Source organism: Neovison vison, chromosome 5 (genome assembly GCF_020171115.1).
Source record: "Neovison vison isolate M4711 chromosome 5, ASM_NN_V1, whole genome shotgun sequence".
Classification (NCBI taxonomy): Eukaryota; Metazoa; Chordata; class Mammalia; order Carnivora; family Mustelidae; genus Neogale; species Neogale vison.
In genome coordinates this window covers 13,883,815-13,905,445 of record NC_058095.1, presented here as the reverse complement: position 1 = coordinate 13,905,445, position 21,631 = coordinate 13,883,815, and the positions used below count along the sequence as shown (strand labels likewise).

The following is a 21,631-nucleotide window of genomic DNA, read 5'->3' as shown; positions in this document are numbered from 1 at the left end:
GGCTCAGTCCTTAAGCGTCTGCCTTCCACTCAGGTCCCAGAACCCTGGGATGGAGCCCTGCAACAGGCTCGATCAGCAGGAAGCCTGCCTCTCCCTCTCCCATTCCCCATTTGTGTTCCCTTTCTCCTGTGTCTCTCTCTGTCAAATAAATAAAGTCAGAAAGAAAGAAAGAAAAAGGAAAGAAAAAAGGAAAAGAAAAAAAAAAAGAAAAACCTGGCTTTAAAATACTCAGGCATTTATAAGATATGCAAATGTGGGCAAGACACAACTCTCTGGGTTTCTGAGCCATTTTATTTACCTTGCTGAGAAAATGGGGATAATTGTAACGCTTTCAGGGCCACTGTAAGAATTAAAGGTATTATAATAAGGCACAGATTGTAAAAGAATAAAATAAAATAAGGTATAGATCGTAGCACCGAGGCACATTTTTAGTAATCAATAAAAATAAAATATTGTTACTATTACGGTAGTAAGTAAATAAAAACTGAGTAGAACTCCAGGAATGAGCCATTCAGTAATTCTGAAGAAAGGAGGGACATATTAAGTCATGGATAAATAAATGGATATCAAAATTATAAAAAATGAAAAAAAAAGGATTAATGAATGTTATCTCACTTTGCTCTTTAAAAAAAAATTTTTTTTTAAATTTAAGTAATCTCTACCCCCAAGGTGGGGCTCAAACTCAATCTCAAGATCAAGAGTCGCACACACTCCCAAGCTAGCCCCTCATTTTCTGCATTCAAATCAGCATCTGCTGACATATGAAATTAGCATATTGTTCTATTAGAAGCTTTCTAAAAAAACTGCCGAAAATCATTTTTTAAAAAATCTGCTTTCAATTTCTCTCTATAATTGGTATTTCTGACTTATGACTGAGCGATGACAGCAGTCTTATTCCAATTTACAGTGTTAAAGATGTCAGAGTCCTCTAATCAAAAAGACTAATAAAATACTTTTAAAAGGCAATACTGTATCAAAAATGTAATTAAGTGATAATATCAAATCAGAAAGTACTTAAGTGAGCTTTGACTGAGTGTAAGAGTTACAGGACAGCCTGGTTATTTCCTAAAAAAATAATTTAAAGGATTCACTTGTTATAAAGATGCTGAATTCTTTCTTTTACTAATTCCTTTTTCCTTTTTATTCAGGAAAATCTACCAAATTTCAATGAAACAAGAAAAACATTCTTGGGGTAGAAAACATAACTTACAAGTGTAAGATTTCAACATGAAAATGAGATGGTATGGGAACGAACTTAATTAAATGGACATTCTATTTTCTCAAGTAACTCACTACTATTGAAAGGGTTCCTAACATAGCTGACTTAATCTATACCGTCACTTGCATAATTTCTATCTAAACAGAGAACATGGGCGCCTGGGTGGCTTAGTGGGTTAAGCCTTTGGTTGGTTGTGGTCTTGGGGTCCTGGGATCGAGGCCCGCATCAGGCTCTCTGCTCTGCGGAGAGCCTGCTTCTCCCTCTCTCTGCCTGCCTCTCTTCCTACTTGTGATCTCTTGTCAAATAAATAAAATCTTTAAAAAAAATAAAGAAAGAATACTTAATTTCAATTTTTTTTAAAGATTTTGTTTATTTACTTGAGAGAGGGGGAGAGAGTGAGCAAGTGAGAGAGCACAAGCCAGGGGGGTGAAGCAAAGGGAAAAGCAGATACCCTGCCCAGCAGGGAACCATGACCTAAGCCAAAGTCAGATGCCCAACCAAATGAGCCACCCAGGCACCCCTTAATTTCAATTTTAATCTTAATGTTCATCTTAAAAGAGAACTCACTACTTCATATAGCAGAAAACTCTTCCTTTTTTTTTTTTTAAAGGTCATGGGGTGTGAACTTCCAACCCTGAGGTCAAGACCTGAGATGAGATCAAGAGTCAGACCCTTAACCTGAGCTGCCCAGGCACCCCGGAAAGTTCTTCCTTTTAATGAGATAACACAAACCTAGTGCTTCTATCAATTAGTCCTGATTCTGCCTGCTGGAGTTATGTGAAATAAACTTAACACCTCCTCCACACACAATCCTTCAAATTGTTCACAACATCTACAATTTTACTCTCTCTTTTCAGGCCAAACATGCTCAAATACTTTAATCATTTCTTATAGCACATTTTCCAGTCTTCACAAATCTGATATTCTTCACCTCAATGTCCCTCTGTAAGTGTGGCACCTGAAAACTATTTCTGATTCTGTTCGACGGTCATCTACAACATTGACAATTTTTTTTAATATTTTTATTTATTTATTTATTTGACAGACAGAGATCAAAAGCAGGCAGAGAGGCAGGCAGAGAGAGAGGAGGAAAACAGGCTCCCTGCTGAGCAGAGAGCCCGATGCGGGGTTCCATCCCAGGACTCTGGGATCAGGACCTGAGCCAAAGGCAAGGCTTAACCCACTGAGCCACCCAGGTGCCCACATTGACAATTTTTTTCTTCTTAAAGCTGTAGAAGGATAAATTTGTTAAAAGCATAAAGTAACAAAACAGAGTGAACAACTGCTAATGTTTTCAGAGAAAAGCTGTTTTTCTCTTCTTTTCTTTTTTTTAAAAGTAACATCTGTGCCAAACATGGGGTTCAAACTCATGACCCTGAGATCAAGAGGCCCATGCTCTAATGACTGAGCCAGTCAGGTACCCCATGAAAAGCTGTCCCAATCTTTATGGACTTAGGCACATTAACATAGCTTATGTAATCAAAATTATTTGTTCTAATCATAAAAGTGACAAAAGCTCTTATACAAATATACATTGATTTGTATATATATTTGGTTTGGGGTTAAAATGTGGTTTCTGTACAAGCTCTGTTCCTACAGTGCCTACAATGTTCCTTCTGTACACCCAAACTGGCCTGGCTTTCAGAAAGACACTAACCAGCTCAAAGGAACTCACAGATGGCAGAAGACAGGTTGGAATGAAAACATTTGCCAAAAATATAATTAACAGCAAACATAAATATTAAAGGTCTCCATTTTAAAGTTTGTTTGGCTTTTACTCATGCAAGATAAGTAGGAAGTTAATGACTAATAGTAAGTTTCAAGTTTCATTTAAAAAAAAAAAAACAAAAACACAAACCATAGAAACTTGAGTGAGGAACACTAGTAGTGGGTTGAATAGTATCCCTCCAAAATTCATGTCCACCTAAAACCTCAGAATGTGACCTTACTTGGAAAAAGGGTCTTTGCAAATGTAACTAGCTAAAGATCTTAAAATGAAATCTGGTATCTTTGGGAAGCCTAGGTGGTTCAGCCAATTAAGCATTGGACTTAATTTCGGCCTGGGTCATGATCAGGGTCATGAGATCAAACACCGCTGAGTCTGCATGAGATTCTCTCTCTCCCTCTGCCCTTCTCCCTTCTTGGGCATACACACTCTCTCTAAAATAAATCCTTAAAAAAACAAAACAAAACAGAGGGGACAACTGGGTGGCTCAGTCAGTTAGGCATTCAACTCTTAATTTTGGCTCACGTCATGATCTCAGGGTCATGAGATAGAGGCCCACGTGGGGCTCTGTACTCAACAAGGAGTCTGCTTGGGATTCTCTCTCCCTTTCCCGGTACCCCTCCTCTCTCTCTCTCTCTCTCTCTCGCTCTTGCTCTCAAATAAATAAATAAATAATAAAAGAAAAATAAATAAATCCTGGAGTGCCTGGGTGGCTCAGTCAGTTAAGCCTCTGTCTTCAGCTCCAGTCATGGTCTCAGGGTCCTGGGATCAAGCCCCACGTTGGGCTCTCTGCTTGGTGGGGAATCTGCTTCTCCTTCTCCTGCTCCGTGAGTCTGCACATATGCTCTCTCTCTCTCAAATAAGAAAATAAAATCTTTTTAAAAAAGAAAATCCTTTAAAAAAAGAAAGAAATCAGGTATCCTTGTAAGTGGAAGAGAGGACACAGAGAAAGACACAGGAAAGGTGACGTGAAGATGCAGGCAGAGAGTCATGTGACCCATCTGTCTATAAGCCAAGAAATGTCAAGGATAGCCAGCAACCACTAGAGCTTGGAACAGTCTCCCTGAGGGTCTCCAGAAAGAACCAATCCTGCTGACACTGAGGTTTTCAACTTCTGGCCTTCAAAACTGTGAACCAACTCCTGTGTTTTTTTTGTTTTTTTTTTAAAGATTTTATTTATTTATTTGACAGAGAGAGATTACAAGTAGGCAGAGAGGCAGGCAGAGAGAGAGAGAGGAGGAAGCAGGCTCCCTGCAGAGCAGAGAGCCCGATGCGGGACCCGATCCCAGGACCCTGAGATCATGACCTGAGCCGAAGGCAGTGGCTTAACCCACGGAGCCACCCAGGCGCCCAAACTCCTGTTGTTTTTTAAGTGACTCCGTTTATGGTAGTTTGTTACGACAGCCCTAGGAAACTCAGATTTGGGTGTCAGGGAAATGGGAGTGCTGTTCTAACAAGTACCTAAGAATGTGAAAGTGGCTGTAGAACCGGGTGATGGGAAGAGGCTGGAAGAACCTGGAGGTACCGGAAAGAAAAGGCTCAGACTGCCTCAACGAGACAGAGGTAGGGAGAGACTGGAATTCTGCTGCTAAGAAGCCGAGAAACACTTGGGCCACTAGAAGCTGGAAAGAAAAGAGCGGATTCTTTCCTAGAACTTCCAGAAGGAACATGGCCCCACTGATGCCTTGATTTTAGACTTCTAGCCTCCATAACTGTGAGAGAATAAGTTTCTAACACATTGTCCGTGGTCCTTTGTTACTGCAGCCACAAGAAACTAATGAGATATCGATTTAGCAATGAAAGCAACAGCCAGGTCGGGCAGCCGAGTGGGTTAGGACTACATTCTGGAGCCAGAATCCCTGGGACTGAATCCTGACTCTGGGGCTTACTGCTAATTGTGTGGTGCTGAATAAATTATTTAACCTCTCTATGCCTCAGCTTCTCCATCTGAATAATGGGGTTACACTACATATAACAAAATGCTGTTGTGAGGATTAAGTAAATCCGAATACTTAAAGTACTTAAAACCGTGGCGGCACCGACACTTACAGATGCAATATGCAGAGTTGTTATTATTTTCAACTTATGAAGTATGTGATAATCTACCTTAAAACAAATAATTACAGGGCACCTGGGTGGCTCAGTTGGTTAAGTGTCTGCCTTGCCTCAGGTCCTGATGCCAGGGTCCCAGGATGGACCACACATCAGGCTCCCTGCTCAGCAGGGAGTCAGTCTACTTCTCCCTCTCCCCTCCCCCTGCCTCTCCCCCTACCCTCTCCCCCCTCCCCCCTCCCCGCGTGCACTCTCTCTCACTCTTGCACAAAAATAAACTCTTAAAAATAATAATAATAATTACAAGTGGGATGGGTGTTTTTGTTTTGTTTTTTTAAAAAAGGAGAAGTCTTAAGGTTTCTTTTTTTTTTAAGATTTTATTTTATTTATTTGATAGAGATTACAAGTAGTCAGAGAGGCAGGCAGAGAGAGAGAGGAGGAAGCAGGCTCCCTGCTGAGCAGAGAGCCAGATGTGGGGCTCGATCCCAGGACCCTGAGACCATGACCTGAGCCGAAGGCAGAGGCCTTAACGCACTAAGCCACCCAGGTGCCCCAAAAATGGAGAAGTCTTTTAGGGTGCAAGAGTGAAACAGGTTCTGAGAGAGAAAGCCGTAGGAAATGGCATACATAGGTGAGAATGTGAAGGATAAGTGAGCCCAAAAAGGTTTTGAAAATTTTAGTTTGGTTTTTACTTATTGTGTTTTGAGTGGTGGAAAGCAAGCGAATTAAATGTACATACAGAATCAGGGAACTGAACTTTCTGTTAAGAGCAAATGGAAGTAACTAAAAGGTTTTTCAACTTTAGGGGAAAAAAAAAAACTGATCAAAGCTGCTCCTTTAAAAAATCACCCAGAGGCGCCTGGGTGGCTCAGGCAGTTAAGCATCTGCTTTCGGCTCAAGTCATGATCCCAGGGTCGTGGGACCAAGGCCCGCAACAGGCTCTGCTCTCAGTGGGTCATCTGCTTCTCCTTTTCAACTCCCCTACCCAGCTCGTGCTTGAGCACACTCTCGCTCTCTCTCTCGTAAATAAATAAAATCTTAAAAAATAAAAACAATTTTTAAAAAAAATCATCCAGCTATGAAAAACAGACTAGAACTGGGGAATGGGGAGTTACATATAGACCAGTTTGGAGGCTACTGAAGTAGTCTAACCAAGATCATGCTGGCTTGTATTAGAGCAAGGATAGTTGAGAATGGAGAAAATCAGATTCAATACTTAAGAGGTAATGAAAAGAGGGGGTGCCCTGGTGGCCCAGTAGGTTAAGCATCGGCCTTAGGCCCAGGTCATGATATCGGTGTCCTGGGATGGAGTTCCTAGTCAGGCTTCCTGCTCAGCAGAAAGCCTATCTCCCTCTCCCTCTGCAGCTCCCCCTGCTTGTGCTCTCTCACTCTCTCTAATAAATAAGTAAATCTTTAAAATTAAAAAAAAAAAAAAAAGAGGTAATGAAAAGGTATAGCAAACAATACTGGACAAAAGCCTATCCCCATGTTTCTTGCTTGAACAGCTGGTACAATGGTGGTCCCATTTACCATGATGGGATCCGTGGATGAAAGGTAGGTAAGGGGTGGAAGTGATGAGTTCAGTTTTGGACAAGTTGTATTTGAGGTGCCTGCTCTGTGAACATGTCCGGAGACTTGGAATATACAGAACTGGACATGGGCAGAAGGCTTATGGATATAGGTTTGATGGCAACTAAGCCAGCAAGTAAATAGGTGGCTTACATCTAGAATGGGGAGGTACAGGTGCAAAGCAGCATAGATTTAACAGTATAATTTAGTCTATTTGAAAAATGAAAAAAAGAAAGAAAGTTTTTAAGTTTATTTACTTATTTAAATAATCTCTACCCACAATGTGGGACTCAAACCCACGACCCTGAGATCAAGAGTCACATGTAATTTGACTGAGCCAGCTAGGTGGCCCCCTTCAAAACAGCTTTAATTGTGTTGTGTTCAAGGTAATTTTACCCAGAATGAATAGTGACAAGAAAAGGTGCTAATCTGGCAATTCCTGTTTTACTAATTGTCCCAATTTTAGAGCAAAGGATAGGATGGATGCCATAATTAAGAAAGACTGGCCCAGGGCGCCTGGGTGGCTCAGTGGGTTAAGCCGCTGCCTTCGGCTCAGGTCATGATCTCAGGATCCTGGGATCGAGTCCCACATCGGGCTCTCTGCTCAGCAGGGAGCCTGCTTCCTCCTCTCTCTCTCTCTGCCTGCCCCTCTGCCTACTTGTGATCTCTCTCTGTCAAGTAAATAAAATCTTTAAAAAAAAAGAAAAAGGAAAGATTGGCCTTTTTATATATATTGGATTAAAAGCGATCTCTAAGATGATTGCTCAGTGTTTAGTTCCTTAGATAGATTCACATAAGAACCTTTCTTTTATTACATGCTTCACTAACCTATACAAATAACATATTTTTAAATGAGTATTAAATAAAAGCAGTAGCAGAAAAACTTAAGTCTGCATAAACTAATAGCACTGCAACTGAAAACTGTTCACTACTGGGGCACGTGGGTAGCGTGGCTGGTTCAGCGTCCAACTCTTGATTTCAGCTCAGCTTGTGATCGCAGGGCTGGGAGATCAAGCCCTGACCTGGGCTCCGTGCTCAGCTGAGTCTGCAGGAGTTTCTCTCTCCCTTTCCCTCTGCCCCTCCCACCATGCATGCATATGGACAACATGCTCTACACTCTCAAATAAATAAATCAATCCTTATAAAAATACTGTTCACACTCCACACTTTATTTTGGGTATGCCCCCCTTTGGGCAATAGGTCTGTTGACTCATCATTTTAAGCTTCCAGGGAGAGGATACACCAAATCTCCATCCAGTCAACTGAACAATTTACATGACTTCAAGTTTCACCAGGAATCCACATATAATCTACCACAAGAGGGCATCAAACTGAAATTGTTTTAATCTAACTTTTAAAAAAGATGTAAAATCTTTGATTTACTGAGATTATTGACATTAATTACCACTTACAATGATATTTCAAGTTTTGTATTTAACTTTATAAAGAGAATAGTCAAAAATCACAGCATGAAGAAAAGAAATCCTTATCTCCCTAAAATCTTCACTAAATTTCGTGTACTTTATTATGCATCAAGAAAGGCAATTTCAGGAGCAACTGGCTGTCTCAGTAGCTAGAGCACCTAACTCTTGATCTTGGGATCATGAGTTCAAGCCCATATTAGGCACAGAGTTTAATTTAAAAAAAAAAAAAAAAAATATATATATATATATATATATATATATATATATTTTTTTTAAGGCTATTTCAGGGAATGAGTAAAACTTCCAAAGAAAATAAATTAAGTGAATAGTTTCACGGCCAAATATAGAACTTAAAGACGTTTACTATTCAATTTAGAAAAGCAGATTATTTCATCTCATCAATAATATACCAAAATCCAACCACTTGGGACGCCTGACTCAGGTCATGATCCCAAACATAGGGCTCCTTGCTCAGCAGGGAGCCTGCTTCTGCCTCTGCCTTCTGTTTTCCCTGCTTATGTTCACTCTCTTGTTCTCTCTGACAAATAAATGAGTAGAATCGTTAAAAAAAAAAAATCCATCCACAAGTACTTCAAACATAACCTAAGTCCTTTGACTCATGTAATTATAAAGGTTCACACACATTTAACTACATTTAAAGAATCTTCTCTCCTACTTGCCTGAGTGTTTTATTTATTTATTTATTTTAGATTTTATTTATTTATTTGACAGACAGAAATCACAAGTAGGCAGAGAGGCAGGCAGAGAGAGAGGAGGAAGCAGGCTCCCTGCCAAGCAGAGAGCCCGATTCGGGGCTCGATCCCATGACCCCAGGATCATGACCTGAGCCAAAGCCAGAGGCTTTAACCCACTGAGCCACCCAGGCGTCCCCTGAGTGTTGTTTTAAATACTAATACTGATTTATCAGGGAACAGAACTTCTTTGGAATGCCACTTATATTCAAAAAATGCCTCTGTCTCAAATTTTTAAAGGTCTCAGAAATACCCAGCCCAGGTATAGCAAAAGTCAGTATATTATCTCCACCCACCCCCAACCACAGTCGTAAGCATTGATTTTAACAACTAAAACAATGTAAGTTGCAGGCATCTCAAGAGGATGCCTTGAAAACTACACAATAGTATACAATTAGTCAAACGAAAATATTCTATAGGTTCTGAGAAAAAATTCCAGGTCCCACTTACTAACAGTCAGACAGTCTTGGGCAAGCCCTAGAGCAAGTTATTTAACCTCTATGAGCTTTAGTCTCTTCATCTATAAAATGCAGACAAAAATAATACCTACATTACTAGGTTGTTGCAATTATTAATTTAAAAAAAAAACCATAAATATAATGCTTAGAACACTGTGAGGCACATATTAGTACTCAATAAATGTTTCTGGCTATTCACTACTAGTTCAGCACCTACTGGTTCCACCATTGGGTCCCTAAAACCCTGGGTCTAGACCTTACGATTATTTGTGATAAATCTTATAAATGTCAAGGTTAATCAATATTTGAACAAAGCTGGGGCATCTGGGTGGCTCGGTGGGTTAAGCCTCTGCCTTTGGCTCAGGGTCCTGGGATCAAGCCCCACACTGGGCTCTCTGCTTGGCAGGGAGCCTGCTTCCCCCTCTCTCTCTGCCTTCCTGCTTTTGATCTCACTCTCTCTTTCTCTCTCTCTCTCTCTGTCAAATAAATAAAATCTTTTATTTTTTGGGGGGGGGGAGTACAAAGAACCTTTCTCATGTCTCTGGCCCAAAAGGGCAGGGCAGAGAAGGAAGTGAGAAGCAGGGAGAATGAACATCCAAGAGGAAGAGGGAGGACAGGATAGGGAAGGGAAGTATAAAGAGGGAAAACAGGACCACAGAATACATTTCACTTACTTCCTAATTTGTTCAAAGAGATTCCAAGGACTCTGGGCCTTTTGAGAGGGCATTTGAGATAGAGTTAACTACTGAGTGTCTATAGAAAAAGACATGCACTAGCCTCCCTAATGGGCAGTGTCACTGACTTTTCACTTAAAATGAAATATAGCATTAAACTTCAACCCAAAACATGGTTACAGTGATCTCACCATTGGTAATGACCTTGTCAACAAAAAGCTTCCCTGCTACTACCTCCACAGCAAGAGGTCAAAAAGATGGTACAATAACTACCATATCCAGGTATGTGGTAGGTGGGGGGGGGAGAGATAAAAATATATACAAATTTTAAAAAATCATTACTCCAAATTAAAAGATGCAAAATAGGGGGACGCCTGTGTGGCTCAGTGGGTTAAAGCCTCTGCCTTCTGCTTTGGTCATGATCTCAGGTCCTGGGAACAAGCCCCTCATCGGGCTCTGCTCAGCAGAGAGCCTGCTTCCCCCTCTCTCTCTGTCTGCCTTTCTGACTGCTTGTGATCTCTCTCTCTCTCTGTTAAATAAATAAATAAAATCTTTTTTAAAAAAGATGCAAAATACATGTTTTAAAACTTCATATACTCTTTCTCTTACCAGTTTCTGAATTAAGGTAATAGACTAAATCCAAACATCTCATTTTTTCCCTCTTGAAACCCTCTTAGAACTGCTAAAGAAATATTTGTTAAAACATGAAAGGCACAAGGATAGAGAAAAGAGCAGAGACAACAAACAAAATTTGGAAGCAGGAGAAAGCAAATGAATGAGTGATAACTGCCGTTAGCAGAGCCAAGAAAGCCCAAGCCCAAACCAAAAGGGTGACACTGAGAACCAATAATCACAGTCCCCAAAAGACACTGAAAATGGAAAAGGGAGCATCTACAGCAAAGAACGGCTTGAAAGCTGCTTAACGAGCAGATCCCTAGACCTTCTATACCCATCCTCTTCAGCCACTACATGCTTAGTCTCTAAAGGAGGATCACTGAAGTTCTTCGGACCAGCTTACCAGTTCTCTGCTTAGGTGTGAACAAAGGTACTAACTGTAGAGAAAATCAAACACTGAGGGGCTATGCCAGTCAGATCCTCATACTCCAAGCAGGACGCCAGAAAGGCCTCTCTGGGCCATCTGTCCAGTTCAAGAAGGATTAAAAACAGTGAGTGACATCAGTGATGCCCAATAAAATAAAATCACCCAGTGGTTAAGCTCAAAAATGGTAAGGCCTACCCTCTTGCTCAGAGCCTCCAATCAGCTGTATAACCCCACAATGTTAAATACGATTAAAAAATTATGAATTAATAATCTGAGGATGGAAGAGACCAAAACAAATCCCAGCAAGAAGCAACTGAGAAGAAAGAGAGACTATGCACAGAAGGGGGAAAAACACACACATACTCATACACACAAAAGTATCATTAATATCCTCAGAAAAGAGAAAAAACTATCTATGAAACAAAAACAGAATTTTATTACTTTTTTAAAGGAAGAGGATTCTAAGAACAAAAGAGCTCTTAGAAAATAAAAATATGATAGAAAAAAACCCAAAACAACCTAAATAATAGGGCTGGAAGACTAAGATAAGGAAATCTAGAAAAACTGAGCCAACACCCCCATACACACACACACATGCTCACTCTCTCTCTCTCTCACCCCAAAGAACAAAGACGAAGAGGAAAACTGGAGAAAAAAGATAAGAAAATCAGAAGACCAAAATAGGAAGTCCAGTGTTCAATAAAATAAAGGCACAAGCTAAATACAGCAGGGAGAAGCAGAGGAGGAAGTCCTCAAGAGAAGTTCTCAACTGAAGGACTCAACTGCCACTGCCAGATTGAAAGTACCCACCAGGGGCGCCTGGGTGGCTCAGTCGTTAAGTGTCTGCCTTCAGCTCAGGTATGAGGCCAGGGTCCTGGAATCAAGCCCCGCATTGGGCTCCCTGTTCAGCAGGAAGGCTGCTTCTCCCTCTCCCACTGCCCCTGCTTGTGTTCCCTCTCCAGCTGTGTCTTTCTCTGTCAAATAAGTCTTAAAAAAAAAAAAAAAAAGAAAGTACCCACAAAACAACCAGTGATGAGAAAAGACACACAACACCATATCACTCCAAAACTATAAAACACTACAACCAAAGAGGAGATTCCATAAGCTTCCAGATTAAGCCCAAACCAGTCACATACAATCAATGAACGGATTCAGATTGCTCAACAGCAACACTGCAAGAAGACAACTGTGAAAACCTCGGGGGATCTCTACTTACTCTGTACCACTTTTATAATCAAAGGCTCAGCCACCAATTAAGATTCTTCTCTCTAGCTGGCTTGGCCTGCCCAGGTATTGATGAAGCTCCCGCTCTCTGCTCCATGCCCTGCTCTAATGTTTCATTTCATCCCACCACAGATTTTCTGACTGGACCTAATTCTGAGACTGAAAGAAGGCTTTGAAGATTTCAGAAGCTGAAAATACAAAGTAGTCCAATAACTCTGATATTTCTACAAGATGTCAAAACCAAGTCCACACCACGAGCCTGCCCAATATCTGACTGAGGGACAAGCTGTGCTCTTCCAGACTGCCTCCTGACCTTCCCACTGACCTGCCTGGAAGAGCCTCTTGGAAACTGTCAGAAAAGCAGAAGCCCACGACCGTGAGTCTGTTGAGCTTATCTCCTCCTGCAAGACTACAACCAATAAGGACCTAACTGATCTTTTGTAAGACAGCTGGTTTATTCTTGTTAGCCCATTTTACCTATAGATATAGCAAAGCTAAAGAGAACAGGAAAATCCTAACATCAAAATTAGGGTGAAGATTACTTCAGGGTAAGCTGTAGGGAACATAACCAGGGAAGGGCCCACAGTGGCATCTGCCTCCTCATATTCTCTAATTCCTACCCCAGGAAATTAATATAACTGGTGTGTAATTTTTCTTTTTTTTCATACATTTTTCTTTCTTTGCAATTTAAGAAACCTTTTTTTTTTAAGATTTTATTTATTTATTTGTCAGAGAGACAGAGAGAGAGCACAAGCAGGCAAAGTGGCAGGCAGAGGCAGAGAGAGAAGCAGGCTCCCTGCTGAGCGAGAAGCCCGATGTGGGACTCGATCCCAGAACCCTGGGATCAGACCCCAGCCAAAGGCAGTGGCTTAACCAACTGAGCCACCCAGGTGTCCCAATTTAAGAAACTTTTAATGTACATATTCCTTCAAGTCAGAAATTGTTTAACTAGGTAACTCATTATTAAATCACAAAGGTTTACGTTACATCAGCAGCAGAGCTCTGTTTTATCAGTCATGAAGGAAACTGGCTTCATTCTAAATACATACAGAAAGTAAGACCAGATTTACTTACATTATGAGTCTTCGGTTTAAGAACCAGTATTTCCTCCGACTCCTGTCATATCCAATAGGTTCATGTCGAATATATGGTTTGTTTTTTTGGATTTCAGCAACACAGTCAGTCACACCAGGCACCTTATGTGCTACACAGACTTCACACTGCCACTCATCCTCCGGGACCTCCTCAAGAGGTGGTTTCACACATTCCAAATGGTATACTGCCGAACACGTCTCACAGCAAAGCAAATCCCCAAGTTTGTGACACACCCGACAATGGTCGTCATATTGAATCACCCCCTCAGACATCAATTCCTCACGAGCAATATTTGTGGTAAGAAACTGATCAACTAAGAACTGCAGAACTTTGATTTTGTTCTCCACTGGTCCATAGGGATAGTCCTCTGCTTCTTGGTAAGGAAGAACGTGATGGTACTCCTTATCACTCTCACAGTACACCCGCAGCACCTCAGGCCACGTCATCCCATCTATGAAGTACAGCGTGGAATTAACGCTATCTTTCAGATCAGCAGGTCCAAAGGTAGTATTGGAAGTGTCTTCTTCACGCAAAACCGCTTTCAAAAGCACAACGTGCATCTCCGCCATCAGTGTGCACTGCTCTTGACTCACGAGAGCTGCACAAAAGTCCTCAAAGCGAAAAGGAGATAACCTTAGAACAGTGCCAAAGTTCCGCAGTACCTCATAGATAGCAATAACATTCATTATATGCTCATTAGGCACCATTAAATCCTCAGAGGACTTGGGAAATTCAAGGGGTGGGATGTCTTTTTCTTCCAATATCGGAGAACGAGGCCGATGTACTCTTGGTTTTCGCCTACCTGTTAAAAAAAGAAAAGGCATAATTACATCAGTACATTGTGGTTTGTTTTTTAAAATATTTATTTATTTAAGTAATCTTTACACCCAAAGAGGGGCTCAAACTCACAACCCTGAGATCAAGCGTCACACGCCCCTCCCACTGAGCTAGCCAGGTATGCCACAAATACAGTACATGGTCTCTAAAAACAAGAGTTTTCTAGTTTTTCCTACCTGGACCTCAAAACATAGCTAAGCATCCTTTTGTTTTTCTAGTAACTGTCAAGTAAAAATAATACCAACGAGTAATGATTCAGTTCTAATTTTTATGTCTATAAAAAAAATCTGGGGGCGCCTGGGTGGCTCAGTGGGTTAAAGCCTCTGCTTTCGGCTCGGGTCATGATCCCAGGGTCCTGGGATCGAGCCCCGCATCGGGCTCTCTGCTCGGCAGGGAGCCTGCTTCCTCCTCTTTCTCTGCCTGCCTCTCTTCCTACTTGTGATCTCTGTCTGTCAAATAAATAAATAAATAAAATCTTTAAAAAAAAAAAATCTGAATTCAAAGTCTTCCCATTACATTACAAACTACAAAAAAAAAAAAAAACTGCAATTATAATCAGTTCTCAATTATCTAGAGCGGTTGACTGGTGTAAAGGTAACCATGACAAGAAATAACTGTTTATGAAAGATCTCAAAGATCATAAATGAGAAAAAACGTCCCCATGTAAGAGAAGAGACACAACAGAGCTCATACTGCGCCCACTGCGATTCACAAATGCCTCTCAACAACCAGACAGGAAGTCCTCTGCTGAAGCACCCCTTTTCCTCTGTCAGAGCTGCTTCCCGAGAGCCACGCAGCAGGGGAGTTCCACGGTGAAGCACAAAGTTAGGGCGGAAACAGAAAGGAAGGAGGAAGTAGGAGAGGAGGAGAGTCCCAGTGCTGGGAGAAGGAAAAAGGGAGGCTCAGGCAGGAAACGGACAACAGACTACGTACATTTTTTAGCAGTCAGTTGTAGTCAACTGTAGGTGCCTGTTCCCAATTTTTGAGATGTGATGTCCAAGATTATATACATATAAACAAATCAATATACAGCACATTTGAGAACTTAGTTTGTACCAAGCATACAGTCCTCATTTAATTCTCTGAATGAATCTATGAGGTATCTTTTTTTTTTAAGATTTTATTTATTTATTTGAGAGTGAGAGAGAGCAAGAGAGGGGAGAAGGTCAGAGGGAGAAGCAGACTCCCCATGGAGCTGGGAGCCCAAGGTGGGACTCGATCCTGGGACTCCAGGATCATGACCTGAGCCGAAGGCAGTCACCTAACCAACTGAGCCAGCCAGGCGCCCCGCCATGAGGTATTTTAATAAGCCCTGCTATACAAATAAGAAAACTTGTTGAAAGAAACAAGTTTCTGGGACCCCTGGGTGGCTCAGTCAGTTGAGCATCTGCCTTAGACTCAGGTCATGGTCCCGGGGTCCCAGAATCGAGCCAAGTCAGATGGGCTCCATGCTCCGCAGGAGCCTGCTTCTCCCTCTCTTGCCTGCTTGTGCTCTCTTGCTGTCACTATCTGTCTTTCTCAAATAAATAAAGAAAATCTTTTTTTTTTTTTTTTAAAGAAACAAGTTTCTGCTAAATTGCTATGCCTGAATTACTATTATTATTATACTTTCCAATGATGTTTACAGAACAGGAAATGTATTATTTAAATATCAGAAATAGGGATGCCTGGGTGGCTCGTCGGTTCAGAGTCTGCCTTTGGCTCAGATTAGGGTCGCGGGGTCCTGGGATCAAGTCCCACATTGGGTTCCTTGCTTAGCGGGGAGCCTGCTTCTCCCTCTATCTTCTTCTCTCTCTGCCTGTTGCTCCCCCTGCTTGTGAGCGCTCTGACAAATAAGTAAATAAGATACTTAAGAATAAAAAATAAATAAGTATCAGAAATAATTCTAACAAAATCAATTAACATTAAATTCATTTTTGTACAATTCATTTTTACCAATCATGATTTTGGGTTACTGGTAAACTCTTAACTGCCTGCTCCCTCCCCCACTCCTGAGCCCTCACTTCTGGCTTTGTCTCATTACCTGCAAACTAAAAACATATATGTACCAGGGGAAAAAAGTATGCTAAAGAATCTAAAAAGTCAAGGTATTTTAATGTATACAATGCACACCTAATATTCATTCACTGAAAATATTTTCCAAGTAAAAATATATCCATTACTTTCTGCAGAAAAATGTCCAAGAGATCACGCTGGGCCAGACATTGCTGGTGAGCCTATATAGTGAGAAAGGAGCCTACATCTCAGCAAACTTCCCAAATGTGACACCAGGTACACAGATGCAGTTTTCACAGATTCAATTAAATCACAGAATCACCATGACGGGTAATTCAGTCCATTCTACTGTCTCCTGGAAATTATTTGGGACTTATCTACATAAATATAAATGAGAAAGTAACAAAAGGAAGACTAAACCTAGAGGAAGTCCCTCAAATAAGAGAAGAAACAAAAGTCAGCAGAGGCAAAACTGCTTATAAAACACTCCCTGCATTCCTCTTAGATGTTTATGCAAAAGGCTGTCAAAGAGCATCCAAGGAAAGAATCTCAGAAGGAAAGGCTGGAAAAGCAGTTCTAGGACCAGAAGAATGTAGACGTCCTTAAATGTCAGGGTTGGGAGTCCGTATAGTACTTTATACTGGCAGTTATGAGGGTTGTTACAGGCTTTCTAAACAGGGCAGAGAAAAGAGTAGAATGTTCCAGAGAGACTTCTCTGGCTTCACTGCATAGAATGAGACCAGAAGCAACTAACCACAAGATGAAGACTAGGATTCAGACTCTGGTGGTGAGAACAACAAAAAGATGGATACAAGTGACCTTATGAAGAAAGAAATCAACTGGTGTGGAATATACCACCATCACCTTGGGATGTAACTCCACATGTTATCATTTCCTGCAAAAGCTTATACCAACCTCCCCAGGCTCTTCTGAATTCCTGTAGCCTTCTTCAAACCATGTTACCTTGTGTTCTATTATATTACCTTAAAATATAAGGTAACATAATGCTGGAGGCAGTATTACCAGTAACCCAAAATCATGATTGATATAAGTAAATTGTACCTGGTCACCTTTTCATGGCATCTACACCATCTGCCCAGCTGAACACCTAACTCTTATTATCAAGAGAATCTGGCATATTTCTTTTATTAGTAAGTATCACCCAGCATCATTCCCTACAGAGAATGTCCCTTCCCCCACACCATGTGACTCTGATGGGGTCCCCAATCACAGTATTCCATCTCCTCATCACTGGCATGGAGATACGACCCAGGGCAGCCCAGCAAGACTCTTTGCCTAGGATCTTATATTCAGATGATAAGTGAGAAGTGTCTGAAGCCCTTTCTTTCCATGAAGGAGGCCAGAGCTGTCTGTGGCTAACCCAACTCTACTTCCCTCATGGACGAAGGGAATAAGGATGATAGACAGAAGCAGAAGTAAGATATGATAATTCTGGAGTCCTCAGTGGAATGTATCCTTCGATTTTCCCAGCTACAGAAACCAAAATCATTTCCCTTGTGCTTAAGTGAACACATTGGTTTTCTATCACTTGCAGAGTACTCATTAAAAAGTATCTGACACTGTAACCAGTAGGCTTTTTATGAGAAACGCAATAATTTACTATTTCAATGAAAGTAGTTAATGTTAAAAAAAAAAACAACTGCTGCTAATAATCTATTTGTAAAGCAGTAACAAAAATATTGTCTAAATTAATTTAATGTCTAATTTAATTTTATTTTTTAAATTATTTTTTTAGGAGGAGAGTGGGAGAGGGAGAGAAAGAATTCTAAACAGGCTCCACGCTCAGCACGGAGCCCAATGCAGGGCTTGATCTCACGACTCTGAAGTCATTACCTGAGCTAAAATCAAGAGTCCAAAAGCCACCCACACATCCCTAATGTCTAAATTTAAAGCATCAGCTTTCACACATTCTGAAAGAGTTTGGATAACCTTGTACAGATGTGATCTTTAACAGTTCATTTAACTTTATATAATAAGCTAAAGTCTGTTCATTTTCTGTTGGTATTAGAGGTAAAAGGAAAAAAGCCCAAAAAGGTCCATAAATTCTACACTCTACACATGTAGCTGGAAACCACAAAATACCTTCTATTCGATATATGACCATAGTTATATACATACTGAAAGTGTGAGCACTTTTGAAAGTTAACATTAAACATAGGTCAGTTTCCTCTGAAGCATTACTGGAAAAGTATAAACTGTTTCAACTTTTTACAACAATTTGGCAAAATCTATCTGAATGTATAACCCTTTGGCCCAACAACTCAACCTCCTAGAATTTATCATACTGATACACACATACACAAACACACATTTAAGTAAGTACAAAAAATGTAATTTTTTTGGTAAGGGTTGAAGTTCTGTGGTTTTTTTTTTTCTTTTTAACCTAGATAGACATCAATGCTTATATGAATTATGAATTATGAAAATCTACACCATGGAATCTAATCAGGCAGCTGAAAAGAATAATGTACAATTCATATAAGCTGAAATGAAAAATCTTAAAGATACATTATTTTTTTTTTTAAAGATTTTATTTATTTGAGAGAGAGAGAGTGAGCATGAGAGGGAGAAGTTCAGAGGGAGAAGCAGACTCTCCGCAGAGCTGGGAGCCTGATATGGGACTCGATCCCGGGACTCCAGGATCATGACCTGAGCTGAAGGCAGTTGCTTAACCAACTGAGCCACCCAGGTGCCCCTTAAAGATACATTATTAAGAGAAGGAAAAAACCAGCAATAGAGAAAACAGAACAATGAACAGAATGTCCATGGCTTAGTCCATAGAGCATAAGGCTCTTGATCTCAGGGTCGTCGGTTCGAGCCCCACACTGGGCATAAAGCTTCCTTAATTTAAAAAAAAAGAAAAAAAAAAAAGGTATGTCACTGAGAAAAGAAATTAGAAACAAAAAGAAAAAAAATAGAAGGGAACAAGGATAATATATTATTCATCTAAGAAGTCATTTAGGGGCACCTGGCTGGCTCAGTCAGTTAAGTACTGGACTCTGGGTTTTAGCTCAGGTTGTGTGATCTCATGGCTTGTGAGATCCAGCTCTGCCACAGCCTCCACACTCAGCGGGGAGTCTGCTTGAAGATGCTCTCCCTCTGGACCTCCCCCCTGCTCGCACAGGCACATGCACACACACTCTCTAAAATATATAAATCTTGGGGCACTTGGGTGGCTCAGCGGGTTAAGCCGCTGCCTTCGGCTCAGGTAATGATCCCAGGGTCCTGGGATCGAGCCCCGAGTTGGAATCCTTGCTCAGTGGGGAGCCTGCTTCCCTCTCTCTCTCTGTCTGCTTCTCTGCCTACTTGTGATCTTTCTCTGTCAAATAAATAAATAAAATCTTCAAAAAAAATTAAAATGAAAAAATAAAATAAATAAATCTTAAAATATTTTTAAAGTAGTAGTTTCTGAGAACTGGGGGACAGAAAAAAATCGTTTTTTCACTTTTTTGTAACTTTCAGTATCATATGCATGTAATTTTGTTTTAATAATTTAAAAAATATTGGGCAGTTATCTATGCATACATATAAAACAATATTCAAATCAATAAAATGATGCTGCTACGAATGGCTTACTGATAGGTCTTATAGGTACACAAATATAACAAATATATATCTTGCCAAATTCAAAGATTTAGGTTTACAGAACTGAGCACAGGTAAGAATATATAAAAAGAAAACTCAAAATTAAACCACAGAAGCCCCTCAACTATCAATCATTAGTATTAGTGAGTCATTTCAACTATTCATAAATATGTATTTATAATGTGCCATTGAAGAATACACTATCATTTTCAACACTGATCTAATATCTAGCAGATAAATTATATTAATGTTCCTGTATTTAAAAAAAAGGATTGACATCAGCCTCACTAGTTATCAGGACAAGGCGAAGTAAAACCACAGTGAAATACTGTTTCATACTCATCCATGCAAAAAAATGTTAAAATCCAACTAAACTTTTGGGAAGAACGAAGTACAATGGAAACACCAGTATACCATTATAGCACTATACACTGGTACTACCACTTTGGAGAGTCATTTAGTAATAGGTTAAGGTTATGCATATAACCACTAGAGAGCAGTGTACATATTCTATGCTTACATCCCAAAGTAAAAAATACATTTTACATCCCAATCCAGTATACACGATAACAAAAGTTCTACAAAATACTCTCTTAATGTATGCCTTTAACATCTTCTATTTTTTTATTGCTAACATATAATATATTGTTTTTTAAGATTTTATTTATTTATTTGACAGAGAGAGACAGTGAGAGAGGGTTCACAAGCAAGGTGAGTGGGAGAGGGAGAAGCTCAGCAGCTTCTGCTCAGCAGGAAGCCCGATGCACGGCCCAATCCCAGGACCCGGGAACCATGACCCGAACTAAAGGTAAATGCTTAACAACTGAGCCACCCAGGCGCCCCTATTAATATAGAATGTGTAATTTGTTTCAGGGATACGGTTCTGTGATTCATTAGTCTTACACAATACACAGCGCTCACCTAACACATACCCTCCCCAATGTCTATCACCCACCCACCCCAACCCGTAACCCCTTCCCCTCCAAAAACCCTCAGTTTATTTCCTGAGATTATGGTTTATCTCCCTCTCGGGTTTCGTCTTGTTTCATTTTTTCCTCTCTTATGATCCTCTGCCTTGTTTCTTAAATTTCACATATCAGTAAAATCACATGCAACTGTTTTTTTTTTCTGACTTATTTCACTTAGCATAATACCCTCTAGTTCCATCCATGTCGTTGCAAATATCAAGATTTCATTTTTTATGTCTGCTTAATGTTCCACTGTGTGTCTGTGTACACACGCAATGTATGTGGTATACATATATATACATGTATGTGTGTGACTGACACACACACACACCCCACATCTTCTTTATCCATCCATCTGTTGATGGACATCCGGGCTCTTTCCACAGTTTGGCTATGGACATTACTGCTAAGAACACTGGGGTGCAAGTGCCCCTTTGGATCACTACATTTGTATTTCTGGGGTAAGTACCCAGTGGTGCAACTGCTGAGTCACAGGGTAGCTCTATTTTCAACTTTCTGAGGAACCTCCATGCTGTTTTCCAGAGTGGCTGCACCAGCTTGCATTCCCACCAATAGCGTAGGAGGGTTCCCCCTTCTCTACATCCTCATTTCCTGACTTGTTAATTTTAACCATTCTGACTGGTGTGAGGTGGTATCTCATTGTGGTTTCAATTTGTATTTCCCTGATGCCGAGTGATGTTGAGCACTTTTTCATGTGTCTGCTGGCCATTTGGATGTCTTCTGCCCATTTCTTGATTGGATTATTTATTCCTTGGGTGTTGAGTTTGATAAGTTCTTTATGTATTTTGGACACTAGCCCTTTATCTGATATGTCATTTACAAACATCTTCTCCCATTCTGTTGGCTGTCTTCTGGTCTTGTTGCTGTGCAAAAGCTTTTTATCTTGATGAAGTCCCAATAGTTCATTTTTGCCGGTGCTTCCCTTGCCTAGGAAGAAGCTGCTGCAGCTGAGGTCACAGATTGCTGCCT

The 21,631-nt window shown here is 40.5% G+C and overlaps 1 protein-coding gene across 13 annotated transcripts in view; it reads right to left on the bottom strand.

Annotated features, from left to right (window-relative positions):
- The window catches only part of BPTF (bromodomain PHD finger transcription factor), a 158,647-nt gene that overhangs the window by 97,853 nt on the left and 39,163 nt on the right, over nucleotides 1-21,631 (bottom strand). For all 13 annotated transcript variants that reach the window (XM_044247600.1, XM_044247603.1, XM_044247601.1 and 10 more), the window contains exon 2: nucleotides 13,215-14,037. In XM_044247600.1, the coding sequence (XP_044103535.1) occupies nucleotides 13,215-14,037 (823 nt within the window). The remainder of the gene's footprint in view (nucleotides 1-13,214; nucleotides 14,038-21,631) is intronic.